This window comes from Bufo bufo, chromosome 9, assembly GCF_905171765.1.
Source record: "Bufo bufo chromosome 9, aBufBuf1.1, whole genome shotgun sequence".
NCBI lineage: Eukaryota > Metazoa > Chordata > Amphibia > Anura > Bufonidae > Bufo > Bufo bufo.
Genome location: NC_053397.1, coordinates 54,316,424 through 54,342,275, shown reverse-complemented (window position 1 = coordinate 54,342,275; position 25,852 = coordinate 54,316,424). Strand labels below are relative to the sequence as shown.

General features: G+C 40.7%; 1 protein-coding gene across 1 annotated transcript in view; it reads left to right on the top strand.

Moving 5' to 3' along the window:
- The window catches only part of BRDT (bromodomain testis associated), a 110,535-nt gene extending 86,234 nt beyond the window's left edge, over nucleotides 1-24,301 (top strand). The window contains exons 13-21 of the mRNA XM_040408742.1: nucleotides 6,165-6,211; nucleotides 8,037-8,190; nucleotides 8,537-8,587; nucleotides 9,170-9,282; nucleotides 9,592-9,706; nucleotides 14,194-14,306; nucleotides 15,961-16,160; nucleotides 23,677-23,842; nucleotides 24,233-24,301. Coding sequence (XP_040264676.1) covers nucleotides 6,165-6,211; nucleotides 8,037-8,190; nucleotides 8,537-8,587; nucleotides 9,170-9,282; nucleotides 9,592-9,706; nucleotides 14,194-14,306; nucleotides 15,961-16,160; nucleotides 23,677-23,842; nucleotides 24,233-24,301 — 1,028 coding nt within the window. The remainder of the gene's footprint in view (nucleotides 1-6,164; nucleotides 6,212-8,036; nucleotides 8,191-8,536; nucleotides 8,588-9,169; nucleotides 9,283-9,591; nucleotides 9,707-14,193; nucleotides 14,307-15,960; nucleotides 16,161-23,676; nucleotides 23,843-24,232) is intronic.
- Nucleotides 24,302-25,852: the final 1,551 nt, after the last annotated feature.

The window sequence follows — 25,852 nt, the reverse complement described above, 5'->3', positions numbered from 1 at the left end:
AATGTAAGTTATACACACTTATCACCATTTATAAGATCTCTGCTTGAGAAAAGGGTAAAAATCTGTTCTGAAATTACACAAGCCCTTTCCCCACCACATAACATCAGAGGATACAGCTGTATTAAAAAAAAAAAACATGTATCTAAACATTTACTGATGTTCCCATAGGGCCAAATTATGCTAAATGCGTAATTTTGACAAATGTTTGGCAGGTTCTCTTCCTTCCTTTCTCCTGACTGCCTTTTTTTTGCCTTTTTCTTCTTTGCCCTTTTCGTTTCTTTTTTATGCTGTATAGAAATAAATGGTATGGTATATGTAATACCACAAAAATTATTATATATATATATATATATATATATATATATATAATATATATATTTTTTTTTATTATTTTTTTACCGTTTAAAGAGGCACTGTCATCATATAATACAGTGCAATCTGCAGGTAGCATGGTATAGAGCAAATTTTGAGCAGATTAATGTATAGTTTTGTGAAAAAAGATTCCATAGATATCCATTTCTATCTTTCCTTTTTCTGACTTCAGTTGTACACGGGGTGGTGTTATCATTGATTGCATTCCCTGTGTAAGGCCTCTTTCACACGTCAGTGATTCCTGTACGTGTGCTTTCTGTGGTCTCCACAGACAGCGCACATATCCATTGACTTTAATGTGCGTTTTTACACATCAGTGGTTTACCAAGGACCGTGGGTCTGTGGTGACACCACGGAAGCATTCCGAGGTTGTTACCGGCATCCTCTGTGGCCAGTGAGGATGGCGGTAATTGATTTGAATGCGCTGAGCCTCGCAGCCTGAGGGCATTCATGCTGCAATTCTTATTTTGGCCACCAGGTGGCAGGCCAACATAAGAAATGAGCAATAGTCAATAATAAATGCATTTTAAAAATCGATGATTGTCCAAAATTTAAAAATTTTATACGCTCAAATACAAGCTTCAAAATTACTACAAAAAAAGTTAACAAAAACTGTTAAAAAAATCTATAAAAATTTCCATATAATAAAATAAATACCTAAATAACAAAAAATATAAACACCATGGGTATCAACACGACCAAAAATGCCCATATTATTAAAATATAAAAATATTTTTCCAATATGGCGAATGACATAACGGAAAAAAGGGTCAATATTAGCAATTTTTTCATTGCTTTCTTACCCAATTTTTTTAAAATAAAATGTGATCAAAAAGTCACACACACTCCAAAATGGTAACAGTAAAAACTACAGATTGTCCCACACAGCTCGGTAGATATAACTATAAAAAAAAGTTATGGGGTCAGAATATGGTGATGTGTAAAAAAAAAAAATATATATATATCTTTTTTTCAAAGTTAAAATTTATTTTTACACTGTTTAGACATAAAAAACATATACATATGGGGTATCGTTGTAATCGTACTGACCCAGAGAATGAAGGGCATAGGTCAGTTTTGCCACAAACGGAATGCCGTGGGAACAAAACCCGTAAACCTGGCGTTTGTTTTTTCAAATCTACCCCATTTGGAATTTTTTTTTTTACCGCTTTCCACTACATTGTATGCCATAATTAATGGTGGCATTAGAAAGTACAACTTAAAGTAAGCCCTCATACAGCTATGTGAACGGAAATATAAAAAAGGTATGGCTCAAGGAAGATAGGGAAGAAAAATGAAAACTAAAAAACATCCAGTATGCTAAGGGTTAATAATGTAGCAACTTTATGACTTTGATATGTAAAAAAAATAAAATAAAACTGTGTTCTCTTATTTTATAGGATGGTATTATTTTCTATACTGTCATTTATTTAACACCCATATGTGCAAACAGATAATAAAAAAATGATTGCTGATTCATTTTCCCCATCTTAATTTATATAAAGCCCGACCCTATTAATTTGTGCTGTCTGTTTTTTTGCTTCTTTATCACGATGGCTGTCAGCACCCCCGCTTGCTGGATGAAAATACATTGCAGTCTTATTCAAAATGTCACAAAACTGTATAACTTTTTTTATTTGTTTTCTGCTGTTCAAATGTATACCCTGGAAGTCATTATGTGAGCCGTGAGAATATTTTTCCCTAATAGCAAATGTTAAGTTTATTTGTTCATGTAAAATGTAGCGTTTGGCATATTTGTGCCATTGCCTGCTCATGAAACCAGTTATAAATCTGACAGGTAGTAGTGTGGGAGGATTTATCAAGCAGGGTGCATTTTATTGCAAAGATGATCATTCACATGAATTACTGTGTTAATAGGTGAAGTATGTTTTTGCATGTGGTGATGTATTTAACCGGCGTAAGTCTACTCTGGAGATCACTGTTTACAGTGTATTCAGTAGGAGAACTTTAGAGAATGTAGCAACATATCTGTGTGTAGAAAATAAATCCTGGGGTTCCTTGAGCTTTGATCGAGGGTTCCCAGAACATGGCAACAACATATCTGTCACAGTAGGGAAGGCAAAGTGATTTCAGCCTGATCAAAGATGCCATGCAAAGCGTTTAAAATGTGCCTCCAGTTAAAAGCAAGTTTTTAGGAATGAGTACTACTGGTGAATATAAGAAGCTTTGTAATATATATCATTAAAGAATTATGCTTCATCATGGGCCTCTCAGACTGCTTTCCTTCTCTTTCCCTTCACTCAGCCTCTTATCTCTCGTAGCACCCTTTATCTCCAGCATTACACACAAAAGTCTACGGAGAGAGCAGGAGGGATCAGGAGGCTGCTGCCAGCTAGCAAGTGATGTATTGCCTTACTCAGTGGTAGAGCCTTATCTTACTAGATATAGTAGGTGCAAAAGTGTAGCAGAGCTAAGAAACTGTACTCATCCAGCAGCCTCCTCTCACCAGAGATGATGTTAAAAGCAGGAAAGGGCAAAGCAGCCTGATAAAAGCAGATAGAAGCATTTTTTTACAAGACCTATTACAAACTTTCTTATCTTCATCTTTACTATTCATGTATGGAAAGTTGTTTTATAACTGCAGGTACTAAAACCTATCTGAGCCAATTTACAGAACTGGAGATGATGGAATGATTTACCTGCCCCCACACCAAGCTACTCTGAGGCAGGATTGGCATTTGGGGTTCCTTAGGAGTGGAGGGATATAATTTTTCTGGGGTTTTAGTGCGTCCCAATTAGTGTGACAATTATAAGGCTTTGCTCCCATCTTCTTTTTTTGGAGCTCCTGTCACATATTGAGGAACATGTATTAAGCTGGCGTAAAAAAAAATTTTTTTACAATTAATGGCACATGCCATATTTGCGCCATAATATGTAACTTTTTGAGCTTCTTTACACTTTACAGAAGTGGCAAGATAAGGGAAGTGGCTTATCCAAAAGGGTCAGGGGCTTCACTCTGCCCACCAGATTTACTATAACTTTCACCAGACTATAAATTAAGACTTAAACTTCTGGCACACAGCAGGGCAGAGATGCGCTTCATTTATTAACAGACATCTTGCTCTTAATAGATCAGGCGCATCTCGCTCCAGTGCAGGGAATTTAAGACTGGCATATGGGAACACCAGTCTTGATAAATCTGCCCCTTCTGTCATATCTAAGGGGCAGTATTTTGCTGAATGCATTGATCATTTTCCAGTCAATCCAACTGATACATGGGCAGAGCCGGACGGACACCATTATAATTCAGTGGGGTTCCTCAAGCGCTGTTTGTGTCCATCATGCTATGGTCCCCCAGAGTCTAGTGGCTTCTGTAACGAGCAGAAGCCATATATTATAGTATAAAGCCAGCTACGTTTTTATCCTCCGCGGTAATCTGTCATTAGTTGTATTGGCGCTTTTAGACTTCTACCTCTGCTCCAGAGATATCTATACCTCTACTAACCCATTGGATGACCCCTTCCAAGGCTTATGTTTCATTGTGGTCCAGGCCATACTACACTGTGGGCTATTGCCAATGTCAAACCTCTTTCATACAAATCTAATTTAATTTGATTATTGCAAGCTACACCATATTTCCTGCTGTATTTGGTCATATGTAATGATTTCACGAAAATGCAATTTTGCCTACAGCCAGCAGAATTGTATCTTAGGGGATTATGCCCCTATTGTCATTAGGATCTGTGTATCCATTTACCTTTTTTGTTATATGTGGCAGAAATACATTTGACGTGCTTGCAGTGGTCTCATGACTTCTTGATATTTTAACGTGCTTTAGTTACACTGTCATTTTATAATGTTGCGTTTGTAGTCCACATAGATCGAACAAGAATAGTCCAGATCGATTTTAAAATGGGAAACAATAGTTAATTTCAGTGGTCATAGTTACTCACCACATATTCCCCTTGCTTGAAAATAAGTCTCTGTTCACGGTTCAGTCTCTACAATTTGGGGTCTTTACTCCCCCTACCACAGTTGCGCCATACATTCGCAGCAGCTGCATACAAGTATCTGTCTGCCGGTCTTATGTATGTTACTCAAGTCTTTGTTCCTTGCCTTGGAAGCCTGCTTGGAACGGTAGACAAGGGGAAAGTAGGTAAGAATCCTCTGATGATCGCATGCTTTACCATGGTAGCGAGCGGTGTAACCTTCTCCCAGGTTGAGTTTACGCTCCGCAGCTGCTGCATACGGCTGAAACAAATGGACACACGATTTTGAGGGAACCTGAGTTTTGCCTGTAAAACAATGTGGGCCATTGGCCATCTTGGGCAAGTGTGGTTGTGGCCGCATGTGGCACACCTCGCGTGAACCCAACCTTAGAGCACTATAGAGGTATTCTGGTTTCATTAGATTGGTGACCTATCCTCAGGACAGGACATCGGTTTTGTATTGATGGAGGTCCGACTTTTAGCACCCTGACGATCAGCTTTTTGAAGGGACCGTGGTGCTAGTGCCAGAGCTGCATGCTATCTACATTGTAGTGCTGGTGCAGGGTAATTACAGCTGTTCGTCCCATTGAAGTGAATCTGAGAGGAGACTGTGAATTACACTGCACCACCACCACCACGTAGACATTAAGGAGAGCGTCTCTCTCACTAGTACTGCAGCCTCTTCAAACAGCAGATTGTCGGGGGAGCTGAGAGTCGGACCTCCACCAGTCTGGAACTGATGACCTATACTTCAAACCGGAATATCCAGCGATTGGACATTTATGAGTAAAAAATATGTATGGGTTTTATAGTTCACCTCGAGGCATGCCTGTGCAAGAATGTTAACATACAAATGGAGATCTGTGTTCCTCAGTCTTCTTTTTTAGGGCTCGTGCACACGACCGTGTCTGCGGTCCGTGATGCTCGGGCACCGACCACAGTGCCGCCGCATGCGGACGCGGACCTATTCACTTAAATGGGGTCCGCGATCCACATCCAATGGACCGCACCACAAAAAAGTAGTGCAGAAACCCTAGGGAAGCACTCCGTTCCACACCGACCTTCCAGATTGCAGACCCATTTAAGTGAATGGGTTTGCTTCTCTGATGCGGGGTGCCCATGGCCCGTCCCCGTGTATTGGGGACCCGCTGTTTGCAGGCCACAATACGTGCACGGCCGACACACTGTTGTGTGCATGAGCCTTTATCCAGGATCTTTTTTTTTTAACCCAGAAACAGAAGCACCTTTGTCCATAAAGGCTCTTTTACACATGCAGATGATCTGGCCAATTATTGGGAGCAAACGATCTTATGAACAATTTCCCCATAATTGGTTCTAGTAAATGAGCAATCGCACTTTTGTCAGCTGATTGAACCCTTTCGGCAAGGATCAAAATGTTTGATGGTCGGCAGCGCATCTCAGCGGTAAACCGGAAAATATAGAGGAAGAGCAGTCGTAACAACAACAGTTTTCCCTAATGGTCTTTCCATTTCCCTGTGTAAGAGCACCGACTGAATTGTTTTGTCATAGATGAGCGCTCCTTATCACCCAGAATTTGGCCACGTAAAAGGACGCCAGGTTGTCCCTGGATGTACAGCCCAGTTGCATTTACTTGAAAGGTATTAAGCTGCAGTTCCAGACACCCTCTTTGGACAATAGTGGTGCAGTTTTAGACCATTTTATTCTAATCTCATACAAACCCATTGACTCAAACGCTTTGTGCACCACCAAGACCTAAGGAATAAACTTGCTTAATGGTTACATCGGCGTCGCTGATATTTGTCATGTTTTCTATTTTGATGTTTATTATAGAAATGTGTTTTTACACGTTTTGTTTTGTAGAAACCCAGGACCGAAATAAGAATGCCCCCCCTGCAAAGCAAGAGCAGGTAAATACAGTAATAAAAACCTTCTGTCACGTGTCACATTTTCTTTGTTTACAGGCAAATTTTTATCCAAATGTTCATAGAAAAAGAAAAAAGTCTATTTACGGTAACTATTTGAATTCAAAGCATTTCTAAGTTTAAAAAAATATATAATTTATCAGTGGACTTCCCTGAGGGCGTAGTTTAGAACTTACAATGAGTGGGTAGACTTTGGAATTGAAGGAGGATATAATATAGCTGATACAGTGGCATAACTCGAAATGACTGGGCCCCACAGCACATTTTTGAGTCGATCAGAGGACATATTTCTTACAGGCTGTAGTCGCTGTTGATGGTGGCCTATGAAGAGCTGAACAACAAGGTTCTGAGTCATTTCTGATTGTGGCCACGGCCGACACCTGCCGCATATAGAGCGGAACCCAATTCATCCGCTGTTCGTGCATCTTGGACATACAGTTACATTTAGGCGCACAAAGGGAGTTAAAGGCAAAATAAAAATTTAATCTCACAATTTAACTCACCTGAATTTATTAAGGCTCCATTCACACGTCCGCAAATGGGTCCGCATCCATTCCGCAATTTTGCGGAACGGGTGCGGACCCGTTCATTCTCTATGGGGACGGAATGGATGCGGACAGCACACAGTGTGCTATCCGCATTTGCGGAGCGCGGCCCCGATCTTCGGGTCCGCAGCTCCGCAAAAGATAGAACATGTCCTATTCTTGTCCGCAGCTGCAGACAAGAATAAACATTTCTATAGGGGTGCCGTCCGGGTGTGTTGCGGGTCTGCAACACACCACGGACGTGTGAATGGGAATTTTTTTAGGGTTTTTTTGCGGCCTGTATGCGGTACCATTTATTTCAATGGGGCTGCAAAAAAAAAACAGAAATGACACTGCATTCTGTTTCTGTATGTCCGCTCCGCAAAAAAGATAAAACATGTCCTATTCTTGTACGTTTTGCAGACAAGTATAGGCATTGTTACAATGGATCCACAAAAAAAACAGATGCAATACGGATGTCACACAAACGTCATCCGTATTTTTGGCAGATCCATGTTTTGCGGACCACAAAATACTTAGTCTTGTGCATAAGCCCCAATAGGGAGAAAGCTGTCAATTAGCTGCAGGAGGGAGGGGGATCGCACGGTTCTTGTATACTGAGGATTCCTACCTTGTATACTGAGGATTCCTACCGCACTTGGCACCTGACAAAGTTTTTAGTTTTTTTTTGGTGTGTTAAAAGCTACACTATATTGACGGGTAAGTGACACAGCTATGATCAGAGTGCATGTCACTACTTTATACTGCCCTCAGATAGGGCAGCCTTAACCTGGTGACAGATTCCCTGTAATTCATACAAACAACAGTTGTCAGGAAATATCTGCAAAGCTACTCTTTTACGAGTACGAATCACAAAGATGTAGGAAGGGATTTGAACTACTGAACATGGTTTTCTTGCTGAGCATTCCTGAAAAAGCTAAGGTGTAGTAAATATGGAAAAGGATTTCTATTGTCAAGTCTGTCAAAGTTTATAATGGATGCTGGTCTGATGTGGGATAATGGGGTATTATAACATAAACCGGTTCCCCCTGGCATTTTTTCCCCAAGTATCACGTATGTTTTACCAAGTGGACTATCGTAAATTGAGGTCAGGAGTAGGGATAAGCGATTCGTCTTTAGATGAAACATCCGAAGTTGATTCGCATTAAAACTTTGTTCCAATACTGTACAGAGCAGGAGCAAAGTTTTATCCCTAGTCAGGAGGTTTGGTATAGGGCAGCACGTCATCTATGTAGCTTCAATAATGCACCTTCTTGTCGTTTCAGGTAATTCCAAGTGCAGTGTCCAGAGATTTCATCGTCTCTCAGCCTTCCCTTTCAAAAGACTGTCCACAGTCCACACAAGCCCCCTCAGTCAGCAATCCATGCACACTGACGGTTACAGATAGACATCAAGACAGTATTCACTTGTCGCCTCTAGGTAATGGGTCAGTTATGCAGCTGTCAGCAATAGCAGATCCCAGATGACAGAAAATGCACTCATGCCACAACTGATGCGTATATTCTGTGCAATTAGAAATTTATATATGTATGTAAAATCATACCTTTTGTTGGAGAGTTTCTCATCAGAAGTATGAATATGAAGTTTTATTCTGCTTCTGCAAGTGCCCCAGAGGCAGAGCTTTACTGCCATTTTATTTCCCCTAATGATTGCTCCCCAGACAAAACAAGCCAGTCCAAGTAATGAAAGGTATTTGGGAATATATTTATAATCACTTAATATTTAAGTATTTTGATTTTCTTAATTCCTGGAAAATCATTTTAAGGAGAAGAATTTAGCAGAATAAAACTTCATATTCAGAAACTCACTGCAAAAGGTATGTTTGTACTGCTCTCCCCAGCTCCTAACTGTTGACAGATACCTTTTAAGGTTACTGTAAATTATTACCTATCCTTCTCTCTCTGTACCTTTACACTGTAATCTTATAGATGTGTAAGCACCACGTTCTGCCATTTAAATTATCCTATTGGATGAGTATAGAGTATTCTTGCATTCAGGTCCTCTAGACAATTACCAAACCTGATGGCAGTGCCTTATTATTTATCACCCTTCCATAATTTCTGCTTTCTTTTGGAAACCGCTCCACACCTATCTATACTTTGGGTCTGATACTGCAGTTCATCTCGATTGAAATGAATGAGACAGAGCTGTAATACCATGCGCAACCTGCCAGACAGGTGTGGCACCGTTTTATGGATGAAATCAACCATGGTTTTTTTCTAAACCTGGACAACCTCTGTAGATAGATGTTCTATTCTTCATATAAATAAAGTGTCTATTTCAGAGATGGAAATTGTGAGACCTTTTGCCGCTGTCCTGTTTTATTGCCATATCCCCTTCTGTTTGTCAATGAGCCATTTTTTTTTTGCTGAATTCAGATATATTTCATTTTTTGTAGCTATAAAGAAGTTGTTGTCCCCAATCTTGTCTCCCATGTGTGAGACCATTGCTCCAACTAAGAAAGAAACGCCAAATTTCTGTACTACAAAGACTGAGAATACTGAACCCGAGGTAATTCCTGCCTTTTGGTTTATTGATTTGTTTTATTTGCTATTATTTATTAACGTGACATTTTATTTCTTGCCATAGTATTTGGGGCAATTGTTTTTCATAATAAGTTATTAAAGTCATGTCCTAATAATGGCTGGCACATAAAACTAATGGAAGAGGATTGTAGGGAACTTAGATTTTTTATGTTAAATAAAAATTTTATAGAAAAAATAAAACATTACAATGGCTAGAAAGTGAACATTCAGCCAGGCATTATCTAGGGATTGTGGCAATAGAGAATGAACTGAAGACGGTTTTCTACTTTACCAGGCTTCATTGATTTCTAAGAAAGAGGAATGTCTTGGGATTAAAGACACAGTTGATAACCCTGAAAGATCTATTGAATGTAAAAATGACCCTGGGGAAATCCTTCCTAAACCTGAAGGTGAGTAAGCATCTTCTACTGGTACCTATATATATATATATTGTACTAAGCACTCTGCAGGGGAACTATGAGGCTCATACACCTCACTGCCCGCTTTGAATACATAAAGCTCTGTTCTGATATGTTAGATCTTTTAGTAACAGGTTCATGAACCACTGAATGGCTATGAACTTCCCAGTGGAGACAAACAGCAGAGATCACGTGCATGGTGCCTAAGCCCCTGGGTCTGTGTTGACTGATACGCCTCATGGCACCTTTACGAAAACGGTGCCCTGGTGCCAATCACACGATCATGTTTAATGGCTCCAATAGTATATATTTGTCTATTAGGATATGTACAAAATTCAGTCATTTAAAGTAGTCTAAAATGTAATTAGGGCACAGTCGGTCTGGCCGACCAGAGTACCAGAGGATCACTAGTGGGCCCAGGCTATGATACCATCGTGGGCTCCATAGGTCCAGTAGAAAATAACCTATTCACTTACCACTTGGGTCTATTTTTTTTAATCAAATCCTATTAGACTTTATTCATAATATACTGGTTGAGCCCCAAGAATAATTTCCTCTGCTGGGCCCAAGGAACCCTAGTCTAACACTGAATTAGGGCCTCATTTATGATCACCCAGTGCAGACATGTGCAGGTAGGCGAGATGAATTATGGGCTTGTAAAATGTATTTTAATATTTGCTTAAATGGAGAATTCCATCCAAAAATAAGGTTGTGCTTTGTAAAATATACATATCATTAGATATGCTTTGAAAAAATGAGGATGCAGCACACTGCAAAAATGCTGGGGGCAGATCAGGCCAGTGTGAACCGGCACCGGGGTCCAAGGCAATATAGAGGTCAAAGAAGGCCAGCAGCACACCACGGATGTCAACGAAAAACGTGTCGTTTATTCACCCAGAGTCAGCAGCTTGTTGCCGTCTTTCTCAAGCTATGTGCACATGTGTTACAAGCATGCATTTTAAAGGTGCATCAATTGAAAATACAATTAAAACAATTTATCCATGCAAGGAAAAATACATAAGATCCATGATTTTGGATCGCCACATTTGTTTTTGTGGGGGGCCAGGGTATACGGGTGTCCAGACCTATTTTTCAATATGCAGATTCCTTAATACAGCCTATGTACTTGTTGACATCTGATCATGTGATTTGAATCACGTGACCATCGATGGGAGGCCGATACTTGTACATGGACATGCGCACATTGACCGGGAGACAGACCCGGCCATCTTTGTTGTGGTTACTGATCAGTTTCTCGGCGCATGTAGTACCGCGCGATTTGATTTTCTCGCGCATGCGCAGAGACTGAACAGGGACGCCGCTCATGAACAGGGACGCCGAGATCATGATGCCGGCTCTACACTGAACATCAGCTGATCGTGAGTTTTTAATGTGTTAATTATGTATGACACACCTGCACCAATTAGGGGTATTTACAGTACTTGCCCTATATTACAATCACTATGTATTTTTATTTGACATTTCACATATGTACTGTATTTTGTAACTTTTTGGATACAATTCATGTATTTTGTATAGTATGTTGAATCATGGATCTTATGTATTTTTCCTTGCATGGATAAATTGTTTTAATTGTATTTTCAATTGATGCACCTTTAAAATGCATGCTTGTAACACATGTGCACATAGCTTGAGAAAGACAGCAACAAGCTGTTGAAACGTCGCTGCTGACTCTGGGTGAATAAACTACACGTTTTTCGTTGACATCCGTGGTGTGCTGCTGGCCTTCTTTGACCTCTATATCATTAGATATGGATAGATATCACCCAACTCCCCTGTGCATGCATACCTTCACAGAACCTCTACATTTAAAAGCAGGTCTGTTTGTCCTGATTGATCCAGACTTGACAGACACAGACCTTTGATGCAGACTTGACAGACACTGTATCTAATGAGCAGGAGGCTTTGTTGTATCGTTAGACGCAGAACTGATCCAGAGTAAGTTTATTAAAAGCACAGAGAACTCTCCCTCACATCAGACCCGCAAAAACTGTACAGTGCTAATTATTCCCCACTACTACAAAAAACCAAAAGCCAATTGCTCTCCTTGACTCTACCCTGGGTTTCATGGCTAGGCAGAAAAAATCTGCCCCAAACGTATATTATGCCTAAACTATTATATCTGTTACAGATGGTCCCCATCCCACTCTCAAACAGGTTCTTCGGGCAGATCAGATCCATATTTATATCATTTTTATGGGGGGAAAAAAAAAACAAGAATTGCACATGACCGGCTGACTAAAAGCCGAAAACATGGAGGATTTGGTCTGCCCGACCTGCCGACTTATTATAAAGCTTTTCAGCTAAAGAGATGGCTACAACTCTGCACCCCGAACTATAAAACTATAAGCTCAAATAAAGAACTAGCTTTTATGTCCGATAGACAAATTACAGCTCTTTGGGGACTTGATGGCACTGCTGACACCCCGACTGGCGTAGCGAAGGGACCCTTCTTAACTTTTCGCTCAATCCACATTCAAACTCCCCTCTTGTCAGTCCCACCCAGATCCTTATCGGCAGATTATATTCCTTATATGCTGGACAAAGCTACGTCCACGGCGCCTCCCTTTTGGAAACTTCTTAAAAATGTGTCTGTCCATTCGATCCTGACAATGAAAGGATCCCAGAACTCGCCTATTTCAGCAAGCTACCAAGTCACAGGGTCAAGCAACTTCCTGGCTAAAGCCGAACTTGAGCGTTCCTAAAGCACTAATCGCTAAATTTACCCCAGCCCAAGAATCTACATGGTTTGAAAGATTAGCATTAGGTCCGGCTACCCCGAAACATCTTATCTCCATTCTCTATAAGGCTTTAAATACTCCATCAGAACAAAGTATTCCTACCTATATTAGAGCTTGGGAGAGAGATTTAAAAATCTTTTTCAGCTCCTGAAGTTGCAGACATTCACAGGAAATCACATGGCTTTTCTAGGTTTGTAAAAGTTCAAGAACACTCCTTTAAAACCATGACACGGTGGTATAACGACCCCAGCAAACTCCATAGGATGGGTCTGAGGAGCTCTAACCTATGTTGGAGATGCAAACAACACGAAGGGACCTTGGGACACATAATGTGGTCTTGTTTCAACATCCGCCCCTTTTGGGACCAAATAGAACAAACCATTAATATGATTTGTAAGTCCAAGATCCAGCTCGCGCCGTCATCAGTCCTATTATGGCTGCCCTCTCCCACATGGAAACCATCGATATCAGACCTGCCAACCATATTGGTTCAAGCAGCAAGACTACTAATTCCAATACATTGGCTCCAAGCAGAACCTCCTACTTGGGAGCAGTGGCTGTCGAAGGTTGACCAGATATGCCTGATGGAGGAACTGGCGAGCTGGGCGGACAGGTCGCATTCTAAATATACCTTTTTGTGGCAGCCTTGGAAAACATTCCGCGATCAAAATAGCAACACACCTGATAAGTCACCTGATCGACGGCTTGTCTTTATATGTCTCCGGACATGAGGGGACCAAATGCAGCTCACTCTCTTTTCCACTTATCCTGGTAACCCGGGGAAATCCATTTCAATGCCACGAGTTTACCTAAGTTTAATGTTCTGAATGTTTACTCTGTATACATTAGACGACGATATGTGGATAGACCACCTGACACCTGCTACCTTCTACCCCCCCCCCCCCACTCCTTCCCATACCCTTGATCTCCTTTCCCTCTCCTCCCAATCCGTACCCTCTCCCCCCCCCTTTTCTTCTGTCTGTGAGAAGGTCTAAATCTTCTGAGTTATTGAATGTGCACATTTTTGCCGTTTACTTGCCATGTAATAACTCTGCAATTTTACTTTGTCCACTGAAAACTCTCAATAAAAAGAGATTTGTTAAAAAAATTAATTAAAAAAAAGCACAGAGAACATTTTTGTCAAGCCCCTTCCTCCCCAGGGATTTTCAAGGGTGGTTTTGGAAAGTGATCAGACTGGTGGCAGCAGGTGCACTCTGGAGATTACGTATTCTGGGGCTCAGGAATATGGATATAGATGTATGTAAAGTAGATCATCGCATTAGGCCCTTTTATCCACAGAGAATAGCTACCCCCTGATCACTGGCAGAGGGAACCCAATGGAAAGTATCCCTGATAATCACAAGGGTAAGTATATGGATGTTTATGTGTATACATGCCATATGGATGTATTTAAAAAGGAAAACAATTTGTAATAGTTTAACATTACCCAGCAACTGCACGTTTCTGAATTTCACTTTAAATTCATAGTCTCTGACCTGTGGCTCCCCAGCTGTTGCAGGACTACAACTCTCAACATACAGTTCTGCAATAGCAGGAGAGCCACAGGTTGGTTGCATGACTAAAGCCTTGCCCCAGTTGTGTGAAATAAACTTTTGATTTAGTGCATTCATTTATCACTGAAGGGGAGAATGAAAGAATTTCTTGTTCCTGGAGACAGAATTTGATGTTTTGTGGGTTTTCGTTTCTTGTTTTTAGATCCAGTTACAGAATCAAATGAGTTTCAGAAAACAGCTATAGAACAAAGTCCGACAGAAAATGGTACTGAGTATAATCAGGGGGATAATATTATGAAGACCCCACCGGAAAAGGTATTGTAGGACTGGGTACGATGAAATCGTAATCATTGGGTCTGCTGGCTAATTAAAGAAAATCTGTCACCACAGTTCTGGACTATTATCAGCAGTAATACAGGAGTAGTGCTGCCGATAAGGAGTTCAGATCACTCATTTTTCTTTTCCTACTGCTCCCTGGTTTACCCCATTGTCAGCACTGAAATACATTCCGGACTGCTGTGCTAATATGATGGAGAGGACGCATGCACAGCAGTGCTAACCGTGTATTCCAGTGCAACTCTGAGCACATGCAGTGGGGAACAGGGGCCAGTAGGAAAATAAAAAATAGGGATCTGGAGTCCTTATCTGCCATATTACTCATGTATTGCTGCAGATAATAGTCCAAGAACACGGTGAGAGATTCTTTTTAAAGTAGCTGTCCAAGTTCAGTTAAAACTCCCCCATCAACAATATATGTTCTAAAATAACAAAATACATGATACTTACCATTGGGGTGTCTGGAAACAACAGAGAAGGAAAGTGGTGTGTATCATGTCTTTTAGTATTTTAGCATATTTGCTGTTGCAGGGAAAGTTTTAATTGAAATTAGAGAACCACTCAAACTCCAATGTAGTGCTGCCTGGAGCCCAGTTCAAATATAACCTGGTACAATATACAGAGCATCAGTGTAGATAATGTTCACATAAGATTCCGACCTCAAAACAGAAGAGATCTGTACTTTGAGTAGTGATGAGCAGTGTACAGTATGATAAATGATAGGCGGCTAGTCAGGAATGATGAGGGAGGAGGTAAGTGAAGAGCCAAATGACGAGGCAGCTAAAATATCTAGGGGTTATGTCCTTGTATAGTTTGCAAATATTTGTGTTGTCTTCTTGCACACATCAATTATGGAATAAAAACTGCCATCAAATTTGATGGGTCCAGTTTGATTTATGTACTTCACTTGACACCTATCATCCATATTTCTCAGATTTTTCTGCAAAACGTAAATGCTTGTGTGAGATGTTTGACAGTCCAAATTGTCTCATGTTCCCTACTCAACCATTGACTAGGGCCAGATTAAGGTTTGTGGGGGATCCCATCCCACCTGTGGGATGTGGACATCACAGCTACGTATATAAGACTATGCATGCACTTGGCTCTCTGAAGTCTGTGGCATCCTCCAATACAGCCATTACTATACTTGTCCCTGTTCTCATGTATTTAGCCTTTTCTGGTCCCAGGAACTACTGGAAGACCCTACTTAGAAAGGCTTGTGGTAGAGGTCTCCTAGGCCTCCAAGCTGATGGAGGGGATGGATCGTGCACCATCTGTATAATTCTTCCCTGGGGCCATCTTTACATTACCAAAGGCCAGACTGTACACCAAACACATGGTTATTATGATGGCATTCACCTATCTTGGTTCAGGGGAGTAACTGGTGGGCTGGTAGAACATAGGTATCAGGTCGTCGGTGTGAACAAGCCCACTCTATTTTGGCCATAAAGGAAAGTCTAGATACAAGTTTATATTATAATTCTAGCAGGATTTATCCACATGCTGAAATAACCAAATCCCGAATTTCAATTCATACTTCAAAATGAATTTCAGATTTGTGATTAGGTTGAACCATATTGAAACATTGAACTATATTGGAAGTGTTTTAAAAAAAAAAAATTCTCTTTTATAGACTGTCAAAGTCCAAAGATCCTGCTGGGTGACATTTTCCAAAGCTCTCAATACCACTCCTGTGACCATAAAGACTTCAAGTGACAGCTTCCAGCAGTTCAGAAAAGCTGCAATAGCCAAAGAAGAACGAGAGAGAGCGCTGAAAGCTCAAGAATTAAAGAGACAGCAAGAACTGCAGGCTGATAGAGGAGACAAACTAAGGTTGGAGCTTTAACTTTGGTCTCCTGATTTACCCCGATCCAGGGATGGAGTTGTCAATGCAAATAACAGACCCATAGACATTACCTTCTTATCAGCCATAATCCTTGAGTTACAGAGAAAGATATAGTATTGTTTGCTTACATATTTAATAACTATAACCAAATATAGATGAATATTGGGAGGACATTTATGAAGATCGATTTAGATGACGGTCTTTGTCCCTCCTGAGCTGGCGGTGAATCCGCCTAAGTTATGTACAGGCGCCAGCCTCTACATAACAGGCGGACTTTACACTTGTCTAAATCTGCGCCTGCTCCCTTGCTGGTGTAGATTTAGACCATTTTCTATGCCTAAAGCAGGCGTAGAAAATGATAAATGAGAGAGGCCTGCTGGCCCTTTCCCCACCCATGCTACGCCCTTTTTTTTTTAGACCTGGCTTGAGCAGCGGAAAAGGGGGAAAAGTCTATTTTGCGCCACAATGTGTGACAGATATACGCTGAAGTGGCGTATATTTGTTCATATGTGACCACCATTGAGTTTACGTTATAATGGATGTTCACCTTTGTTTTGGAGGCTAAGTAGAGTAAAAAAAAAACTTTTTTTTTTTTTTACTTTACAGTGAACTTAGACTTTCTGACTTCATTATTAAAGGGGTTGTCCAGTTTAAGAAACTGTTCAGGATCCTCAGCTTTTGGACAGAGTAGAAGGCCACTTAAAAAGAGCATTTCTCGCTCTGGAGGACCTATCCTGTATTACCCAGACAATCCATTGATTTGAATTAGTTCTGTATAATGTGTTATTTCCCCTGTGATGGCGCTTTTTTTTTATCTACCTCTTGCAATTGTCCTACAGTATGTGTAAACACCCCTTTTAAAGGGGTTTTCCGAGACTTTAATACTGATGACCTATCCTCTGAATATATTATCAGTATCTCATCGGGGGGTACTACAGCCTTCTCCACCGATCAGATACTGATGACCTATTCAAAGGATAGGTCCTCAGTATATAAGTCTCGGAAAACCCTTTTAAATATTATCAAAGCTTGACACTTGGTAAATATGAAAATAGTATTTCTCCAAATAGTTTACTGTTTGGATCTTCTTGCTTCTGAGTGATTTCAGTGATAGCGCCCAGCATGTTGCTGGTCAAACTATTCCTCATTATCTATTGAGGTCTTCCAAGAATGATTTCTAGTAAGATGAGGCCTCTCATGATGTGTTGAAAAAAAAGATAAAGTTTGACACTTTTTTTAAATTTAAAATAATAGGTTTGACGTCATGAATCTATTGGGCAAAAATGAAAACTTCACATAGCATGACATTGGCTGTACAGGTTTCTCCTGCCTCCTAATTCAGAAGCAGGAGCTGTTTGTTCCCTTAATGATGGAGGGGCTGCTTGTTTCCCTGGTCCCAAGTAGTAGCCTTGTTTATGTTCCCCCTCTTCCTATCTGTAAGTCATATTGTGACTTGTTGTTACACCACAAATTCAGTGAACTAATGGATAAGTTGTGAAAAGTCCTGGAGGGGCTGTAGTGAAGCATCTCCTATTACAGTCAGGGTTGGACTGGGATCTTAGTGGCCCTGGAAAAAAGCTTAAAAGTGGCCCCATGTTGTAGGTAGGTCCAACTTGACAGGAGGAGAAGGCAACACAAGTAGGCACTGCCAACACTTGTAGGCAGAGGTAACAAAAGTAGACACCCCAGATAGTCCATGCATCCCAGATACACTGTCACCATGTGTAGCTATGGCCAACGAGATGCTGAACCGTTAACACACACGTACATACCAATACACACTGCTTTCAAACATAAAATGCTCTTAAAATGGTTGTGGATTATTAGAACTACAGGGACTAAGCTTCAAAGTTTAAAACTTTCATACAAAATGGTAATGTGTATACAAAATATAAAAAAGACTAAATAAAAAGACATTTAACATAAAAGGCATAAAATGACTGTAGACCGAACACAAGTCTCTCTGCAGGAGAATATAATGGATCGACATCCAGATATCTGGCCTCAGTTGTGTGAACCCTGATTTATTTTTCCAGAACCATTCTTCTGCTTTATTATCCAAATCCATTGTATGAGCAAATACTATAAATAATAAAGTAGTAATTTTCTTTACTGTTCTTAGATGGGGAGGAGTGTCAGTGTACACCACAAGAGATCCATCTTTCAAGGCCTTAGGTGTCTACCACTTTGTATTGACCATGCCACCAACCTCCTCAGCTCTGGCTACATGGTTCTGCATACACACAAAGGGTTAATTGGCTTTCTCCAGAAATTAACCATTTTAAGGCCAGTGACAGTCATGTCACTTTTTCATTGCACAAAGATTCTATACATTTATTTAAGCTTTTTTGTTATTTTGTAAATCATCTAAACCTTTTTTTTTAAGTCATCAGGTTTTTCTGATGAGGCCAGATCTTGAGGTAAGTATTGTAATGCTCCACAGCTTTTACAGTAAGAACAGATTCTGCCTTTGGGCTTTAAACCATCTTTACTCTCCAACCAGAAACATTGTACCTTTTGTCTTTTCTAAAAGAAAGCAAAAAATTATTTATAAAGTGATAAGATTCTGTCCACCCATATTTTTATATATATAGCAGTATCCTGCTGACCTTAGAGACAGCAGATAGACATTAAAGGGGTCATTTATTAAACAGAAATACGCGTATTTCTGGCGCAGAAGGTCCTTTGCATCGCAATCTGCGACTTTTCCATGCTCACGCCAGGTCTAAAAAAGTGGGCGTGGTGGAGACTGGCCGGCAGGCATGTTGATAGGCATAGAAAATGGTCTGAATGAAAAACAGCTTGGAAGCTGGCTTACGTTTAGAAGCGTCGGCGGATCCCCTGAAGTTATGTAGAGGCCGGCACCTCTTCAAAACTCCGGCAAATCCACCGCCAGCACAGGGGCTTGTTAAGACCGTCGTCTAAAACGCCAGTCTTAATAAATGTGCCCTTAAGTGCTGCTATTTAGGCTATGATCTACAAGTGCACCCAGATCCTTCTCTACAAGTGATTCTCCCAGTCCCCCCTCCTTATGATATATGGTGATTATTAGTACCGAGATGTCTATATTTACATCTATCCACATTGAATATCACTTGTCAAATGTATGGCCAAACTTTAAAGGAGAGTTGCCGTAAAATGTTTCACTCTAAACTTTATTTTCATCAATTACTCTAGCTACCATTCTTCCTTGGATTTTTTTTTCTCAGCTTTACCTCATTTGCATTTTTCTCTTATCCCCCGTGCTTGAATCCTACTTCCTGGTTTGTCAGGAAGTGGGAATGAGTAAAATAAATAAATAGAATGGTCATGTGCCCGCTGTCCCATTATGGGTCAAATAGATGTGTCCCATTAGATTGTGTCCCAGATATGACCTGACATCAGCAGAGCATGTGACACTAACCACGGCCCTTGTTCTTACCAATGACATTTGTCGTCCTACATTACAAGGCTCCGGTGTAGGACATAACCTACAGCAACTGAATATCAAAACAGATTTTCCACAGGGTGCAATGGTAGGCTAATAACTTTAGAATAAGACCGTTTTGATAAATGGTATTCGGGGAAAGTGATCTAACAGCCATATCTGTTGTGTGGGATACATTAAAATTTGTGGCACAACCCCATAATGCATAATGCCATACATGTATGTCCCTGTGGTGAGCCCTCGCCATACAGTGCCTTGCAAAAGTATTCACCCCCTTAACTTTTTTCGGGTTTTGTTACATTACAGCCTTAAGTTCAATGTTCTGTTAATCAGAATTTTGTTATTGATCAGAACACCATAGTCTAAGTTGGTGAAGCGAAATGAGAAAAATATATTAATAAAACTATTGTTTAGAAATAGAAAACAGAAAATTGTCATGTGCGTATGTCTTCACCCCCTTTGCTAGGAAGCCCATAAAAAGCTCTGACGCAACCAATTACCTTCAGAAGTCACATAATTAGTGAAATGATGTCCACCTGTGTGCAAGTGTCACATGATCAGTCATTACATATACACACCTTTTTTGAAAGGCCCCAGAGGTCGCAAAACACCTAAGCAAGAGGCATCACTAACCAAACACTGCCATAAAGACCAAGGAACTCTCCAAACAAGTAAGGGACAATGTTGTTGAGAAGTACAAGTCAGGGTTAGGTTATAAAAAAATATCCAAATCTTTGATGATCCCCAGGAGCACCATCAACCAAATCATAACCAAATGTAAAGAACATGGCACAACAGCAAACCTGCTAAGAGACGGTCACTCACCAAAACTCGCGGACCGGGCAAGGAGGGCATTAATCAAACAGGCAGCACAGAGACCTAAGGTAACCCTGGAGGAGCTACGGAGTTCCACAGCAGAGACTGGAGTATCTGTACATAGGGTGACAATAAGCCGTACGCTCCATAGAGTTGGGCTTTATGGCAGAGGGCCAGAAGAAAGCCATTACTTTCAGCTAAAAACAAAAAGGCACGTTGTGAGTTTGCGAAAAGGCATGTGGGAGACTCCCAAAATGTATGGCGGAAGGTTCTCTGGTCTGATGAGACTAAAATTGAACTTTTCGGCCTTAAAAGAAAACGCTTTGTCTGGCGCAAACCCAACACATCACATCACCCAAAGAACACCATCCCCACAGTGAAACATCCTGGTGGCAGCATCATGCTGGGGGGAGGTTTTTCAGCAGCCGGGACTGGGAAACTGGTCAGAGTTGAGGGAAAGATGGATGGTGCTAAATACAGGGATATTCTTGAGCAAAACCTGTACCACTCTAGTCAAAGCCCAGATCTCAATCTAATAGAAAATCTGTGGTCAGACTTAAAGATTGCTGTTCACAAGTGCAAACCATCCAACTTGATGGATGGTTTGCGCTTGTGAACTGCAATTTTTGCAAGGAGGAACTGGCAAAAATCCCAGTGGTAAGATGTGGCAAGCTCATAAAGACTTATCCAAAGCGACTTGGAGCTGTGATTGCTGCAAAAGGTGGCTCTACAAAGTATTGACTTTAGGGGGGTGAATAGTTTTGCACATTGACCTTTTCTGTTATTTTGTCCTATTTGTTGTTTGCGTCACGATAAAATAAAATCTTCAAAGTTGTGGGCGTGTTCTGTAAATTAAATGATGCAAATCCTCAAACAATCCATGTTAATTCCAGGTTGTGAGGCACCAAAACACGAAAAAAGTCAAGGGGGGTGAATACTTTTGCAAGCCACTTGTATGTGGTGGGTGGCGGCTGTATCATACAGCAGGCACCCGGCCGCAATAACTGCAATCACGCCGCACCCCGTCATTTAACACCTCAAATGCCACGATCAGCACTGATTGCTGCATCTGTGAGGCAAGGCAGAGGGATGCGGCTCCCTCTGCCTTCCGATCAGAGCCCCCACAGTGAAATTGCAAGGGTCTGATCGGTTACCATGACAGCCTGGACGCTTTTGAAGGCTCAGCGGGGATAGTGTAAGAATCCTATTCACCCAAACAGATCTCTATTAGGGTGAATAGGACAAGGGATCAGAAGATCCCAGGTTCTAGCCCCCTAAGGAGGCAAGTAGTATAAATCTAAAGTAAAAAAACACCAAAATATTAAAATTTGAAATCACCCTCCTTTTCCAATTTTACATATAAAAATGTATAAACAATAAAAAAAATAAACCTATTAGGTATTGCTGCATCCAAAAATGTCTGAACTGTTAAAATATTTATTTATAGTTTTTATATATATTTGGTGCGGGGGGGGGAATGAAAACATGTGATTTGCCATTGAATAATAGTGATCAAAAAGTCATACATACTACAAAAATTATACCAATAAAAACTACAGTTCATTATGCAAAAAAACATGCCCTCATACTGCTCTGTAGACCGAACTATGAAACTTTTTTTTTTTCCCCACCAATACGCCTTTTTACTGACGTAAACAAAGGGGGTTTAAGACAGATAGCTGGTGTTAATCAATGATGCATTAAAAACTATAACTTGTCCTGCAAAAAATAAGGCATCATAAAGGTATATTGATGAAAAAACTAAAAAGTTATAGTTCTTGGAATGCAATTTTGAAAAACTGTGCATGGTCACTAAGGGGTTAAACAAAATAAAACCTTTATAATTTCGGCATTGCCATAATTGTATTGAGCTACAGAATAAGGATGTCATGTCATTTTTAGCGCACAGTAAATTCTTTGATGTCAAAACCCCAAAAACCTTGGCAGTTTTCCAACACAGGACATGTTAAATAAATGGTGGCATTAAAAATGCATCTTGTCCTGCAAATAATATGAATGTGAAGAGAAAATTAAAAAAGGTTATAGCTCTTGGGAACGTGAGGAAGAAAAATAAATAAATAAATAAATAAACTAAGTTAAAGAGGACCTTTCACTAGAATAAAAAATCTAAACTAAGTATACAGACACGGAGAGCGGCGCCCAGGGATCTCCCTGCACTTACTATTATCCCTGGACGCCGCTCCGTTCTCCCAGTATAGGCTTCGGTATCTTCATATGTTCGGCCCCACCCAGTTGAGCCTGCCGGCGTCTCCTTCTCCCAGGCTGTAGCGCTGGCCAATCGCAGCGCTCAGCTCATAGCCTGAGAGAAAAAAAAAACTCTCAGGCTATGAGCTGAGCGCTGCGATTGGCCAGCGCTACAGCCTGGGAGAAGGAGACGCCGGCAGGCTCAACTGGGTGGAGCCGAACATATGAAGATACATGAGCCTATCCCGGTCGAACGGAGCGGCACCCAGGTATAACAGTAAGTGCAGGGAGATCCCTGGGCGCCGCTCTCTATGGCTACTTTCACACTTGCGTTCAGAGCGGGTCCATCTGATGTCTGCACAGACGGATCCGCTCCTATAATGCAGATGTTTGGATCCGTTCAGAACGGATCCGTCTGCATTATAGTTTAAAAAAATTTCTAAGTGTGAAAGTAGCTTCAGACGGATCCGTCCAGACTTTACATTGAAAGTCAATGGGGGACGGATCCGTTTGAAAATTGAGCCATACTGTGTGTCAACTTCAAACGGATCCGTCCCCATTGACTTACATTGTAAGTCTGGACGGATCCGTTTGCCTCCACACGGCCAGGCGGACACCCGAACGCTGCAGCGGAGGCTGCACGCCGCCAGACTGATGCATTCTGAGCGGATCCGCATCCACTCAGAATGCATTGGTAGCTGGACGGATGCGTTCGGGGCTGCTTGTGAGACCCTTCAAACGGAACTCACAAGCAGAACCCCGAACGCTAGTGTGAAAGTAGCCTAAGTCTGTATACTTAGTTTAGATTTTTTATTCTAGTGAAAGGTCCTCTTTAACTTGAACTGGAGTGATTCTTTAGGGGAACTACCTGTCATAAAACTTTATGGGATGATTTTTGATGTTTTTGGGGTTACTTTTTATGCTAGAGAGGCGAAACAGTAGTGTTGCAATATGGCAAACCACTGATTTTGCTTACATTTCATACCTTTTATTGTAGTATTTACATTTTTAATGCCCGGAATGTTTTGCAGAGAACCAAAGGAAATGGAAACCAGTAGCAGTACGTCCTCTGAGACACACAATCCCGAAGTCCAACCTCTAATTATGCAAGAGCTGTCTAAAGATCTCCATACACCTATGATTATCACCCCAGAGGGCCGAACTGAGGAAGAACGTGACCTGGCAAGGAAGAAGGAGCAAGAAAGGCGCCGAAGGGAGACTGTGAGTATAACGGTCACAGCAGCCATGACCTTTATCATCTATATTGTTACTGTAATTATTGTATATATTTTATATTTGACCCTGTTAAAGCGTAGAATGCATAAAGCAGTGTGTGGTTACGGATGTGAGGGACAATATTTCTGCATACTGTGGAGACATCTTCGCCTCTAGCCATCTCACTAGATGTTCCATGGCACCAGCAGATCCTTTAAATAGGCGAACTCTATAAGCGGCAGCAGCTATCTGATGTTTCTTTTTGATAGCTTCCCTCCCCAGAAACCTCCCAATGTCCTCTAACGATGACCTCTACATGAAAATGTGACAATGACTTTTCAAAGCACACCGAAATGTGTGAAATAAATTCATACTGTGCCTTCTTTTCCTTTCCAGATGGCTGGAACTATTGACATGTATCTGCAGAGTGATATTATGGCAGATTTTGAAGAAAATCTATGCTGAACCCCGGCAACGTTGCCTTCTACTGTAAATGTATTTATTTATTTTGTGACTTTTGTAAAAACGCAATTATTACATTTCTAAGGCACTTAATGTAAGTCTAATAAAAAGACTCATCTAGTAGAGCATGACACCTCATCCTGTCTTTCTCGAATTGGACAATGTTTATTGCAGTACCCTGTAATATTCGGTGGCACATGCAACAAAATGGATTATACTTTTTCTCTCGCTTTTAAAGGGAAATTCCCCTTTAAGGACTATTGAAGCTGTAGATGATCTATCCCATTATTTAAATGGAGACTTTATATTTATTTTGCTTCAATGTTGAATCTATTTGGTTGTGTGTGTTGTAAAGTAAAGGTGATTTATATATATTTTTTCTTTCTTTTGTTATTAGCCTTTCGTTATTTTTGTTGCCTTGGTACAGCTGTCACTATAATAAAAGCTGTTATATCCTTAATGTCGATGTGGTTTAAGAATACAGCCTATGGCTACAGATGGCAGCAATATCAGTCAGCCAAAGCATTGTGCTGTACAAATGGTTTCCATTTGGATAGTATACTGAATAGAGACTGTACTTCTGTAAAAAATAAAATAGAAGAGAAAAGGGGCATGGCCTTTTTCATTGAAATAAGACAAACCATATCAGAAGTATTGTTACCATGATGGTTCTCGTTAGAGATGAGCGAAGCGAACTTCAGATGCTACATCCGAAGCCCCTTCGCTAAAAAATTCGTTATAAAACTGTAAAACCCACTTTAAAACTTGGAACCGAACTCAGCTTTGGTTCCGAGTGGTTTCTCACTGTAATAATCAATTACCGAAGTTATTCAACGTAGTCTCGCACGACTTTGTGAATAACTGACTTTGGCTCATCGGAGCCCATACATTCTAATACTGTACGGAGACGAATCTCCATACAGTATTATAATAAATTTTTGTGAATAATCATTTTTATTGAATTTTTACATCAACAAATGAAGCCTTTTGGTAGTTACAACATGACAAAATGGAAATATATCTATTAACAGGAGCAAGTGATATGAATAAAACGGTGGAAACTATGGAAGTCTCCTGGGAAAACACCCATCTGTGGTATAACGGTATACAAGTTACAGAACAAGTATAGAAAAGTACAAAATAAACATTCATATAACACTTCTCTCAGTGGTTTGCCGTTGAATAAGCTTACGCTTCATGGGACATGTAGTGGAGTTATTAACCAGGGGGCCTATGTAGCGTTTCTCTTTCTGGGATCAATAATGGAGGGTGGGAGGCGTTTCTCATATCTGCATGTATTATTCACTATACCTATAACTTCCTGCAAGTCAGGGGGATTCACTGATTTCCAGTGGCGAGTAACAACTAATTTGGCACTCAATAATATGTGGCCTTTCAGGCCCATATAGTCCCTATTACAATGGTGGATGCCCAAAAATAATAGCCGGAGTGAAATACCATCTTAAGAGGGTCTTCACACCTGCCTCGTAATGGGTTACACATTTAAAGTTGTAAGAAAGGAAACCAATAGCCCTAGACCACTCTTCTTCAGGG